A 12,815-nucleotide genomic window follows, 5' to 3' on the forward strand; every position below is an offset into this window, starting at 1 on the left:
CCTCATTGGGGCTGCAGAAATAAAAAAAAATTAACGCATATGTTTCAGCCTATTTACTTTAAAGCTTACCCCTTTGGCATTGCATTTTCAGGGAAAGGATGAAAGAAAAGAGATGGCTGAAGAAAGTGAGAGTACACGAGAGTCCAAGAGACAACAAATGCTTAATATGGCTAAAAAATTCAAAGCAGATATCCCGAGTGTCAAAAGATATGACGAAACTCATAAATAATTCAGAGAAAACAACCAGTCAGTCTCAAAAGACTGAATGACTCAATGAGAGTGTGACACCAACAACTGCCTTTAATGAGCAGATAAAGCTGTCCTTTTTGTATATACCAAAGCATTATAAAGCCATACAGCACAAAAACAGACCATCAGTTCAACTTGTCCACGCCAAACAGACCAGACATCCCAATCTCACCGAGTCCCATTTTGCTAGCATTTGGCCCATTTTGCTAGCATTTGGCCCATTTCCCTCTAAAACCTTCCTAGTCATGGACCCATCCAGCTATGTTTTAAATGTTGTAATTGTACCAGCCTCCATCACATCTCCTGGCAGCTCATTCCATACACATACCATCATCTACATGAAAAGTTTACTCCTCAGGTATTTCTTAAATCTTTCCCCTTTCACCTTAAAACTATGCCTTCTCGTTTTGGAACCCCCAACCCCACTTCTTATCAACTGTTAAGAGGAAAGCAAGGAACACAACATGTAACAATTTTAACATCTCACCTAAAAGGGAAATGAAGATGAGAAGTCTTATCCGCAAAAGTTAAAATCACCTTTATTATAACTTATGATCAAGCTATAAACCTAATATAAAATAAATTGGAGAATAAATACTTACGCATCAGGACGAGGGCCATAAGCATCACGTGGACGTATCCTCCAACCCTGCTTACAAAAGGTAATTTATAAAAACAATTATTACCAATTCATGGTAGCTAAAATACCATTATCAGTCTACATAAATTAATCTGTGTTCCAAACAAGAGTCAAACTGGACTCAAAATGTGAAACGTCTTCACATTGATGATGCCAAACCAGCTAAGTTTCACTCTCACTTTCTGCCTTTAGATATTTTCTAACCAGCCTGTTCAGAAAAGATATATGATGCACCTCTGGAGTAGGTCGGATTTGAACCCAGCCTTCTAGAGATGGTACTACTGCATCACAAGAGCCCTTACTAATAAAGAGCAGATATTTTCTAATCAACCTGTTCAAAGATGTTATTGCATATCTCTGGAGCAGATGGAACTTGAACCCAGGTCTTCTGGCTTAGAGGAAAGGACAGTATCACCATACCATAAGGGTTTAAGTCCCACCTGATCCAGAAACTCTGAATAAGTTGATGCAAAAATATTCATGAGATAGCAAAGAGAACAAAAGCTTAGCAATTAATGTAATAACTTAGCAAACTGCAGTACAACTTAGCAACTGCAGTAATAACTTAGCAAACTGCAATGTACAATACATATCAGCTGCACTACATAATTCACCATGGCATTTTCAATTCTTAATAATGTCTTCAACCACCTTGAAATGTAAGGGCAGCATGAGAACACCACCTAGCTCCCTTCCAAGTCACTGGATAGACTGAAAGTGATCTGAAAGCAGGCAGTTAGTGATGCAGCAGCAGTAAGAAAAATTAAGCATTAGCAGGTGTGAAGAGTTAGCGGTACAGCAGTCCCCCAATACCCGTGGGGGATACGTTTCAGGACCTACTGCGGAAGTCCGAAACCATGGATAGGAGCGAACCCATTCATTTCAATGGGAAATATACCTTTCCTGCAGCCCCCTGGTTCCTGGTTCTGGAAGGTTCCCGGTTCTGGAAGGTTCCCTATAATATGTTCCGGCCGCAGTAAACCGTGGGTAACTGAAACTGCGGAAAATGATTCTGACCTAAATTAAAAAATGTAAGGCTCCTAATAACACAGTGGTAGTGTTCCTGCATCTGAGCCAGAAGGTTTGGGTTCAAGTCCAATCTGCTGCAAAGATGCATCGTAACAGGTTGTTTCATAAAACTACCCTCTTCCTTCATTATTTTAAGGGGAGATGGTGGCAAAATGGTAGATTCCCTATTTCTGAGCCATGAGACTTGGGTTCAAGGCCCACCTGCTCAAACATGTGTAACAACACCTCTTAACAGGTTGATTCAAAAATATAATATAAAAACATTATTAAAAAGGTAGGAGATCTTGTGGTGTGGTGATATGTCCAAACCTCTGAGCCTAAAGGCCCGAGTTCAATTCCCATGTGCTCCAGAGATGTGTAACAGCATCACTGGACAAGTCCATTAATAATATCCAATAAAACATTGGGGACTTTGCAGCACAGAGTCCCTATCTCTGGACCAAGAGGCCCAGTTCTAAGTCTCATCTGCTCCAGAAATGTGTAATAGAGAAAGCATATAATGTGGCGAAGGGCAGAGGGAAACCAGAGGATTGGGAAGCTTATAAAGGCCAATAAATGGGAAAAAAAAGAAATTAGAAGGGAAAAGATTAAATATGAGATTGATATAAAGGAAGACTGTAAATGTTTCTTTAGATATATAAAGGGCAAATGAGAGGCAAAAGATATTGTGCTGCTGAAAAATGATACTGGCGAGATAGTAGTGGGAACAAGGAAATGGCTGAGGAACTGAATAATTACTTCACAGTGGAAGACACGAGTAAATATTCCAAACGTTCAAGAGAGTGAGGGGGCAGAGCTGATTTGGTGGTCATCGCCAAGGAGGTGCTAGAAAAACTAAATGATCTGAAGGTCGATAAATCACCTGGGCCAGATGGACGACACCCCAGAGTTCTAAGAGAGATAGCTGAAGAGATAGTGGAGGCATTAGTGGTAATCTTTCAGGAATCGCTAGAATCAGAAAGGGTCCCAGAAGACTGGAAAATGGCTAACATGATACCCCCATTTCAAAAGGGAGTAAGGCAAAAGACAGAAAATTACAGACCAATTAGGTCTGTAATTATCCTCCATCATGGGTAAGATCCTGGAATCCATTGTGAAGGATAAGATTTCTGAATACTTGGAAGTGTATGGTAAAATAGGGCACAAAGTCAGCATGGTTTAATCAAAGGTAGGTTATGCCTGACAAATCTGCTAGAATTCTTTGAGGAAGTAATGGCCAGATTAGACTAAGGAGATCCAATGGATGTTATCAACCTGGACTTCAAGAAGGCCTTTGACAAGGTGCCACACAGGAGGCTACTTAGTAAGACAATGTCCCATGGTGTCAGAGGCAAGGTGCTAGCAATGATAGAAGCTTGGCTGTCTAGCAGAAAGCAGAGAGTGGGGATAAAAGGGTCCTTCTCAGAATGGCAGCCAGTGACAAGTGGTGTTCTGTAATGCTCAGTGTTGGGACCACAACTTTACACTTTATACATTTGTGATGTATCTTCTGGCTAATGTGCAAATGGTACAAAAATAGGTAGAGGGACTGGTAGCACTGAAGAGGTGGAGAGGCTGCAGAAGGATTTAGACAGGTTAAGAGAGTGGGCAAAGAAATGACAGATGGAGTTCAATATGGGAAAGTGTGAGGTCATGCACCTTGGTAGGAAGACTAGAGGCATAGACTATTTTCTAAATGGGGAGAACATTCAGAAGTCAGAAGTGCAAAGTGACTTGGGGAGTTCTAGTCCAGGATTCTGTCAAGGTAAACTTGCACATTGAGTCAGTAATTAGGAAGGCAAATGCAATAATGGCATTTATTTTCAGAGGACTTGAAAATAAAAGCAAGCATGTATTTCTGAGGCTCTGTAAGGTTCTGGCCAGACCACATTTGGAGTATTGTGCGCGGTTTTGGGCCCCATACCTCAGGAAGGATATACTGGCCCTGTAACATGTTCAAAGAAGGTTCACAAGAATGGTCCTACGAATGAAAAGCTTAACATATGAGGAACGTTTAAAGGACTCTGGTTTCTTATACTTATTGGAGTTTAGAAGGACGTTGGGGGATCTAATTGAAGCATACAGAATAATGAATTGCTGGACAATGTGAATGTTGGGAAGATGTCTCCATTGGCAGAAGAGACTAGGACCCGAGGGCGGTCTTAGAACAAAGGGAAGACTTTATAGAATGGAGACAAGGAGAAACATCTTCAGCCAGAGAGTGGCTGTGGAGGACAAGTCATTGAGTATATTAAGACTGAGATAGATAGGTTCCTGAGTATCAAGGATTACAGGGAGAAAGTGAGAGAATGGGATTGAGAAATTTATCAGCCATGATTGAATGGTTTAGCAGATTGATAATGGACAATAGACAATAGGTGCAGGAGTAGGCCATTCTGCCCTTCAAGCCAGCACCACCATTCATTATGATCATGGCTGATCATCCTCAATCAGTATCCTGTTCCTGCCTTATCCCCATAACCTTTGATTCCACTATCCTTAAGAGCTCTATCCAACTCTTTCTTGAAAGTTTCCAGAGACTTGGCCTCCACAGCCTTCTGGGGTAGAGTATTCCATACACCCACCACTCTCTGGGTGAAGAAGTTTCTCCTCAACTCTGTTCTAAGTGGCCTACCCCTTATTTTTAAACTGTGTCCTCTGGATCGGGACTCACCCATCAGCAGAAACATGCTTCTTGCCTCCAGAGTGTCCAATCCTTTAATAATCTTATACGTCTCAATCAGATCCTCTCTCAGCCTTCTAAACTCAAGCATATACAAACCCAGTCGCTCCAAACTTTCAGCATAAGATAGTCCCGCCATTCCGGGAACTGACCTCATGAATGTACGCTGCACTCCATCAATAGCCAGAATGTCTTTCCTCAAATTTGGAGACCAAAACTGCACACAATACTCCAGGCGCAGTCTCACCAGGGCCCTGTACAGCTGCAGAAAGAACTCTTTGCTTCTCTACTCAATTCCTCTTGTTATGAAGGCCAGCATGCTATTAGCTTTCTTCATTGTTGGGGCGGCATAGTGGCTCAGTGGTTAGCACTGCTGCCTCACAGTACCAGAGTCCCAAGTTCGATTCCAGCCTCGGGTGACTGTCTGTGTGGAGTATGCACATTCTCCCTGTGTCTGCGTGGGTTTCCTCCGGCTACTCCGGTTTCCTCCCACATTCCAAAAATGTGCAGGTCAGGTCAATTGGCCATGCTAAATTGTCCATAGTGTGAGGTGTATAAGTCGGGGATGGGTTACTCTTCGGAGGGTCGGTGTGATCTTGTTGGGCCGATCTCGTTGTACTGCCCCTTTACCTAACTTGACTCCATTTAGGTAGTAATCTGCCTTCCTGTTCTTGCCACCAAAGTGGATAACCACACATTTATCCACATTAAACTGCATCTGCCATGCATCCGTCCTGAATGGTCTAATATTTGCTCCTATGTCGTATGGTTTTATTGTAATAACATCTTTGAACAGTTTGATTTTTTTAAAATTTAAACAGCAAGCAAAATTTTAATCTTTAAGCACCAGTTATATCTTTCTACACTCTCAAAGATTAAAATGACAGAGCAATTGAATTAATAGTTAAGACACTTTTTGGCTGTCTGGCTGAAAGCAGAGTGTGGGGTGAAAAGGGTTCTTCTCACGATGGCAGCAATTTTTTTAATATACATTTGTAGGATTTGGGCATCGCTGGCTGGACCAGCATTTATTCCCAGTCCCTAGTTGCCCTTGAGAAAGAGGTGGTGTGCTGCCTTCTTTAACTGCTGTGATCCATCTCCTGTGCGGTGACCCATCATGCCATTAGGGAGGGAATTCCAGGATTGTGTCTTAGCAACAGTGAAGGAATAGCAATATATTTCCAAGCCAGGATGGTGAGTGGCTTGGAGGGGAACTTGAATGTGGTAGTGATCCAGTATATTTGCTGCCCTTGACCTTCCAAATGGAAGTAGTCATGGGTTTGGTAGGTGCTGCCTAAGGATCTTTGGTGAATTTCTGCAATACATCTTATAGTAGTACACACTGCTGCTACTGAATGTTGGCGGTAGAGGGAGTGGATGCTTGCAGATGTAGTCCCAATCAAATGGGCTGCTTTGTCCTGGATGGAGTTAAGCTTCTTGAGTGTTGTTGGAGCTGCACTCTTCCAGGCAAGTGAAGAGTATTCCATCACACTCCTGACTTGTGCCTTGTAGATGGTGTACAGGCTTTGGGGAGTCAGGAGATGTGTTACTCGCCACAGTACTTCTAGACTCTGGCCTGCTTTTGTAGCTACTATGTTTATGATGTGAGACAACTTGAGTTTCTGGTCCATGATAACCCCAGGATGTTGATAGTGGGGGATTCAGTGATGGTAACACCATTGAATATCAAGGAGTGCTGGTTAGATTGTCTCTTATTGATGATGTTCATAGCCTGGCATTTGTGTGGCACGAATGTTACTTGCCACTTATCAGCCCAAGTCTGGATATTGTCCAGACCTTGTTGTATTTGGACATGGACTGCTTCAGTATCTAAGGAGTCATGAATGGTACTGAACATAGTGCAATCATTGGCTACATTCCCATTTCTGACCTTATGAGGGATGGTCATTGATGAAGCAGCTGCAGATGGTTGGGCCTAGGACATTACCCCGTTGAACTCCTGCAAAAGTTTCCTGGAGCTGAGATGACTGACCTCCAACAACCACGACCCCCTTCCTATGTGTCAGCTATGACTCCAGCCAGCACAGATTTCCCCCTGAAATGAATTGATTCCAGTTTTACTAATGCTCCATGATGCCACACTTGGTCGAATGCAACCTTGATGACAAGAGGAGTCACTCTGACCTCACCTCTGGAATTCAACTCTCTTGTCCATGTTTGAGGTCAAGAATAGAGTGGTCCTGGCAGTACCCAAACTTGGTTTCACTGAGCAGATTATTGCTCAGTAGGTGCTGCTTGATAGCACTGTGGATGACATTACTTTAATGATGGTCGAGAGCAAAATGACAGAACGTTAATTGGCCAAGTTGGATTTATCCTGCTTTTTACGTAGAGGACATACTTGGGCAATTTTCCACATTGCCGGGGAGACACCAGTGCTGTACCTGTACTTGGGGAGCAGCAAGTTTTAGACCTCAAGTCTTCAATGGTATTGCCGGAATGTTGTTCGGGCCCATAGTCTTTGCAGTATCCAGTGTCTCCAAATGTTTCTTGATATCATGTGCAGTGAATCAAATTCACTGAAGACTGGCATCTGTAATGCTCTGGACCACTGGAGGAGGTGGAGATGGATCATCCACTCAGCGCTTCTGGCTGAAGATTGTTGCAAAAGCTTCAGCCCCATCCTGTGCACTGATGTGCTGGACTTTTCCATCATCGAGGATGGGGATATTTGTGGCGCTTCCTCCTCCTCCAGTTTAATCATTCACTACCATTCACGACTGGATGTGACAGGACTGCAGAGCTTAGATCTGATCTGTTGCTTGCTGCTTATTGCTGTTTGATATGCGAGAAGTCCTGTTTGGTGCCTTCACTAGGTTAACACCTCATCTTCAGGTGTGCCTGGTGCTGTTCCTGGCACTCTCCACTGAATCAGAGTTGATCGCCTGGCTTGATGGTAATAGTTGATTGCGGGATATGCCAGGCTGTGAGGTTACAGATTGTGCTGGAGTACAATTCTGCTGCTGTTGATGCTCCACAATGCCTCATGGATGCTCAGTCTTAAGTTGCTAGATCTGTGTAATGTCTGTCCCATTTGAAATAATGAGAGTGCCCCACAACACTATGGAGGTTATTCTTAATGTGAAGGCAGGACTTCATCTCCACAAGGATTGTGCAGTGGTCGCTCTTCCTGATCCTGTCATGGACAGATGCATCTACAGCTGGGAGATTGGTAAAGACGAGGTCAAGTATGTTTCAACCTCTTGCTGGTTCCCTCACTACCTGCCACAGACCTAGTCTAGCAGCTATGTCCTTTAGGGCCCGATCAGCTCGATCAGTAATACTGCTGCCAAGCCACTCTTGGCAGTGGACTCTGAAATCCCCACCCAGAACACATTTTGCATCCTTGCCATCCTCAGTGATTCCTTCAAGTATTGTTCAACATGGAGGAGTACTAATTCATCAGCCAAGGGAGGACAGGATGTGGTAATCAGCAGGAGATTCCTTGCCCATGCTTAATCTGAAGCTACGAGACCTCATTGGGTCCAGAGTCAATGTTGAGGACTCCTAGGGCAACTTCCTCCCTACTGTATACCACGGTGCCATCAATTCTGCTGGGGCTGTCCTGCCAGTTGGATAAGACATATGCAGGAATAGTGATGGTGTTGTCTGGGACATTGTCTGTAAGGTATGTTTCCACTAGTATAACCCATGTCAGACTGTTGCTTGACTAGTCTGTGAGACAGCTCTCCCAGTTTTGGCACTAGCCCCAGATGTTAGTAAGGAGAACTTTGCAGGGGTATTTCTGCCATTGTCTTTTCAGGTTATTGTCAGGTGATCCGTCTAGTTTCATTCCTTTGACACTTTGTAGAGATTGTTATAACTGAATGGCTTGCAAGGCCATTTCAGAGGGCACATGACTGTGAACCACATTGCTTTGGGACTACAGTCACATGCAGGACAGAGTCGAGAGTGTGTTGCTGGAAAAGCACAGCAGGTCAGGCAGCATCCGAGGAGCAGGAGAATCGAAGCAGGAGATACCTGATGAAGGGCTTATGCCCGAAACGTCCATCTCCTGCTCCTCGGATGCTGCCTGAACTGCTGTGCTTTTCTAGCAACACACTCTCAACTCTGATCTCTAGCATTTGCAGCCCTCACTTTCTCCTCACATTTAGGACAGACCAGGCAAGGACGACAGATTTCTTTCAAATTAATTGTTTTTTCTAATAATTGACAGTGGTTTCATGGTCATTAGTAGATTCTTAATTCCAGATTTTTAAAATTTGCAATGGTGGGATTTGAACCCGAGTCCCCAGAATATTACCTAGCTCTCTGAATTAACAGTCTAACAATAATACTGCTAGGCCATCACCTTCCCTTAATGGTTAAATATTACTCCATTGCTCTCTATTGTTTTTGTTTTCAATTATAAAGCTAATACTAACCAACAAAGTTTAATTTTGTGTTACTTTATTTCACAAAATCTCAGAAATGGGATTGACCCATTGAGTACACTCCAATTTTTTTGTCCATGGCAATTTCTGCATTTTTGATTTTAAACACATTGCTCTACTCCATACCCCTTAATATCTGAAGCATCTATCTCATTCTTCAATACCCCAAATTCACTTTGAATCTATGGTCTCCTGGGACAGGATATTTTTTCAAAAAAAGTATGTCTTTAAAACATGTTACAGCCAGTCAAATGAATATGACAATTGGCAAATAATCTATTTTAGTATTGTTAGGTGAGGGATAATTGCTGGCATAATATTCAATTTTTCTCACCCTATCATAAATGGTCAAACGCAAGCTGGCTAGACTCTAACTTCTGAAACTCCCTTCCTAATTTTTGTAACTCTTACCCCTTTAAAATCTATCTTTTTGACAAAGCCTTTGATCACCTGACTTACTAGCTCCTTCTCCCATAGAATCACAGGAGGAATAACATCTCCTCTTTCCTCATTGTCCAAGGAGCCAGACACTCCTTCCAGGTGAAGCAGTGCTTTGCTTGTACTTTTTTTCAGTTTTGTATTCTGTATTCATTGCTCACAGAGCTGTCTGCTGTACACTCAACACTAAATGCCGAATATTTTATAGAACACCTCGGTTCAGTTTCAGGCATGATACTGGACTTCAGTCACTTGCTGTTTTAGTACACCATCGCACTTCTTTCCTAAGCATACTACAGCTTTCCAAAGAAGCCCAATAATAGCTTGATGAACAGCGTCTCATCAGCTTTCTGATACTTCAAAGCTTTCTGGACTCAGTGTTAAGTTCAACTTCAGATCATGAAATCGGTTTCCTACTTTGTTTCCTTCTGTCAAGTGCCAGACTGTAACTTATTTTCATATTACTGCCTTCAGGCTTTCCTGAAAGGATAGAGAAGTTCTTCTTTTAATTCATTTTATGGGATGCGGGGTCATTGCTTCGGCCAGAATGCATTTCTTGTTCCTAATTGGCCCATGAACTGGAACACTTGCTCAGTCATTTGCCATTTCAGATGCCACTTCAGGTTCAACCGCATTGCTATTGGTCTGGAGTCATATTGAGACCAGTGCAAATAAGAATGACAGATTTTGAGATCAAGAAAGAAATGGTAATGGGTCTCTAGAAGGGCATTAAGGTGGATAAGTCCCCAGGACCCAATGGTATCTACCCCAGGTTATTGAAAGAGGCAAGAGTAGAGATTGCTGGGGCCCCTTACCAAGATCTTTGTATCCTCATTAGCCTTTGGAGAGATTCCAGAGAACTGGCAAGTAACTAATGTTGTTACTAAAGAGAGGAAATACACTATCCATATAGAAGGTTGTCAAAGGGTACAGTATGATATAGATCAGTTGTATATATCAGCAAAGAAATGGCAGATGGAGTTTAATCTGTGTAAGTGTGAGGTCCTGCACTTTGGGAAATCAAATGTTAAGGAAAAGTATACAGTTAATGACAGGACCCTGCACAGTACCGATGTACAGAGGGATCCTGGAGTTCAAGTCCATAGCTCCCTAAAAGTGGCCATGTAAGTAGATGGGGTGGTGAAGTAGGCATATGGCATCCTTGCCTTTATTGGTAAAGGAATTGAGTGCAAGAATCAAGATGTCATGTTGCGGCTTTATAAGACTTTGGTTAGGCCACACTTGGAGTATTGCGTTCAATTCTGGTTGCCACATTACAGGAAGAGGCTTTGGAGAGGGTGCAGAAAAGGCTAAACAGGATGCTGCCTGGATTAGGGGGTATGAATTATAAGGATAAGCAAGAAAAACTCAGGTTGTTTTCTCTGAAGCGGCAAAGGCTGAGGGAAGACATGATAAAAGTCTATAAAATTATGAGATGCACATGTAGGGTTGACAGTCAGAATCTTTTTCCCCCAGAGTTAAAATGTCTAAAACTAGGTGAAATGCATTTAAGGTGAGAGGGAGAAAGTTCAAAGGAGATATGAGGAGCAAGTTTTTTTTTTAAACACAGAGTGATAGGAGTATGAAACGTGCTGCCAGAGGTGGTTGTGGAGACAGATACAAGAGAGCGTTCAAGAGACTTTTACAATAAACACATGAATATGCACAGAATGAAAGGATATGAACCAAGAACAGGCAGAAGGGATTAGTTTAATTTGGCATCATGTTCGGCACAACATTATGGGCCGAAGGGCCCATTCCTGTGCTGTACAGTTCTAGGTTCTATTTCTTTCCCTGGAGGACATGAGTCAACCAGATTTTTTTTAATGACACAATAGCCATTGACATGGGTTTTAAATCCCAACATTTTATTGAATTAAAATTTTCCTAATTTTGGAAGCATAATTTTAAGGTGATTGGAGAAAAATTAAGAGATGTCAGAGGCAGGTTCTTTACACAGGGAGTGGTGGGTGCATGGAATGCACTGCCAGCAATGGTTGTAGAGTCAGATACATTAGGGACATTTCAGTGACTCTTGGATAGGCACATGAAAGATAGTACAACGAAAGGTTTATATGGGTTAGTCTGATTTGAGTAGGATAAAAGGTTAGCACAACATCGAGGGCCGAATGGCCTGTATTGCGCTGTATTGTTGTGTGTTTTATGCCATGGCAGGATTTGAACCTATGTCCCCAGAACATTAGTTTGGGAATCAGAATTACTAATCCAGTCACCTCCTGTCTCCCCACATTATGTATTCTGCCATTAATACTTACTTTGGATCAATTTTTGCTCCTTCAGTTCAACTAAAACTGTTCCTCTTTGCTCTGCCTTTATTTTGTCTCTCCTGCCTCTAAAATTCCTATTTATTCTCATTGACCTTCCTGCCATTTACAATAACATAAAGCTCATCATATTTTCATCTCCCTTTAGATCCAAAAGAATTACATTGGACTCAAAACATTAAATTTGTTCCTTTCTTTTCAGATGCTGCTAGGCCAGAGTCATTTATGTTCTTAGTTGCAAAATATCCTTATGTGGCCAAGTGACTATATTAAATCTGGCAATGGTCCTGTGAAGCTTTTTTACAAGATTCTAAGTAAATACAAACTGTTGTTGCTTCTCTCTTCAGAGGCCTGTTGGGTAGTCTCGAGAAGCTTGTTTTAAAATTTCCAGTCACCGATTTATGAAAGTGGGGCAAGAAACAGTCCAGTTGTCAGCTTGATCTCTGACCACACAAATTGCGACCCCACAGTAGTTTTAATGTGGAAATATTTTATTCCGGGGAGTCGGAAAGAAACAACTCGGATCTAGACACCTGTTGGGCTTTTACCTGTGCAGACTTCTGGCGTGTCGAATGCCTTGATGTTGTGCCGATGCCTTTAACTTCCAGATCCATTTAAAGCTGTAAAAATAAGCCATTACAAACGGTTTAAGTGGGATTTTTCATTTGCAAGAACAAAATGACTTTTGAAAGATTGAACCGAACATCGGAAAGCTCTGAAACTGGTCAGGGAATTTGGTGATCAAGCTGATGTGCCAGCTTACCTGGTCAAGTGGAGCCAGGCCTGGTCTGGTCTGGTCCACCCTCGCACTCACCTGTCGCTAGCCAATGGCTCACCTGGCGGCTTCCCTCCCGTCAATCACCCCGCGTTGCCATAACGACCGCCCGCGTCCGTCCACACTTCCGGGGACCAGCACGCGCATGTGCAAGCTCCTGAATTGCTGCATTGATTGCCTGTGAATGGAGTCAGGAGCTGGTCCAGGAGAGTGGACAGAGGCTCGATATTTACTTCCATTTCATGAATGCAAACAAAATTTTAATTGGAGAGTTGGATCAAAGATTAAATGGCTTTTTTTTGCAGTAAAATTCTCTAATGAC

The 12,815-nt window shown here is 42.6% G+C and overlaps 1 protein-coding gene across 9 annotated transcripts in view; it reads right to left on the reverse strand.

The window, feature by feature from the left end:
- Window positions 1–12,596, reverse strand: part of caps2 (calcyphosine 2) — a 60,385-nt gene extending 47,789 nt beyond the window's left edge. For 2 of the 9 annotated variants that reach the window (XM_043709875.2, XM_043709869.2), the window contains exons 1-3: window positions 12,482–12,594; window positions 12,267–12,338; window positions 852–901 (exon numbers count right to left, since the gene is read on the reverse strand). In XM_043709875.2, the coding sequence (XP_043565810.2) occupies window positions 852–901; window positions 12,267–12,332 (116 nt within the window). In that variant the 5' untranslated portion in view covers window positions 12,333–12,338; window positions 12,482–12,594. Of the gene's footprint in view, window positions 1–851; window positions 902–12,266; window positions 12,339–12,481 lie in introns of those variants that run through there. The other 7 variants (XM_087997069.1, XM_043709876.2, XM_087997071.1 and 4 more) reach the window with 6 other exon arrangements.
- Window positions 12,597–12,815: the final 219 nt, after the last annotated feature.

The sequence above is a fragment of the Chiloscyllium plagiosum genome, unplaced genomic scaffold (assembly GCF_037043375.1).
Source record: "Chiloscyllium plagiosum isolate Xiang-an unplaced genomic scaffold, Cpla_swu_hap1 HiC_scaffold_19, whole genome shotgun sequence".
In the NCBI taxonomy this organism is placed as follows: Eukaryota; Metazoa; Chordata; class Chondrichthyes; order Orectolobiformes; family Hemiscylliidae; genus Chiloscyllium; species Chiloscyllium plagiosum.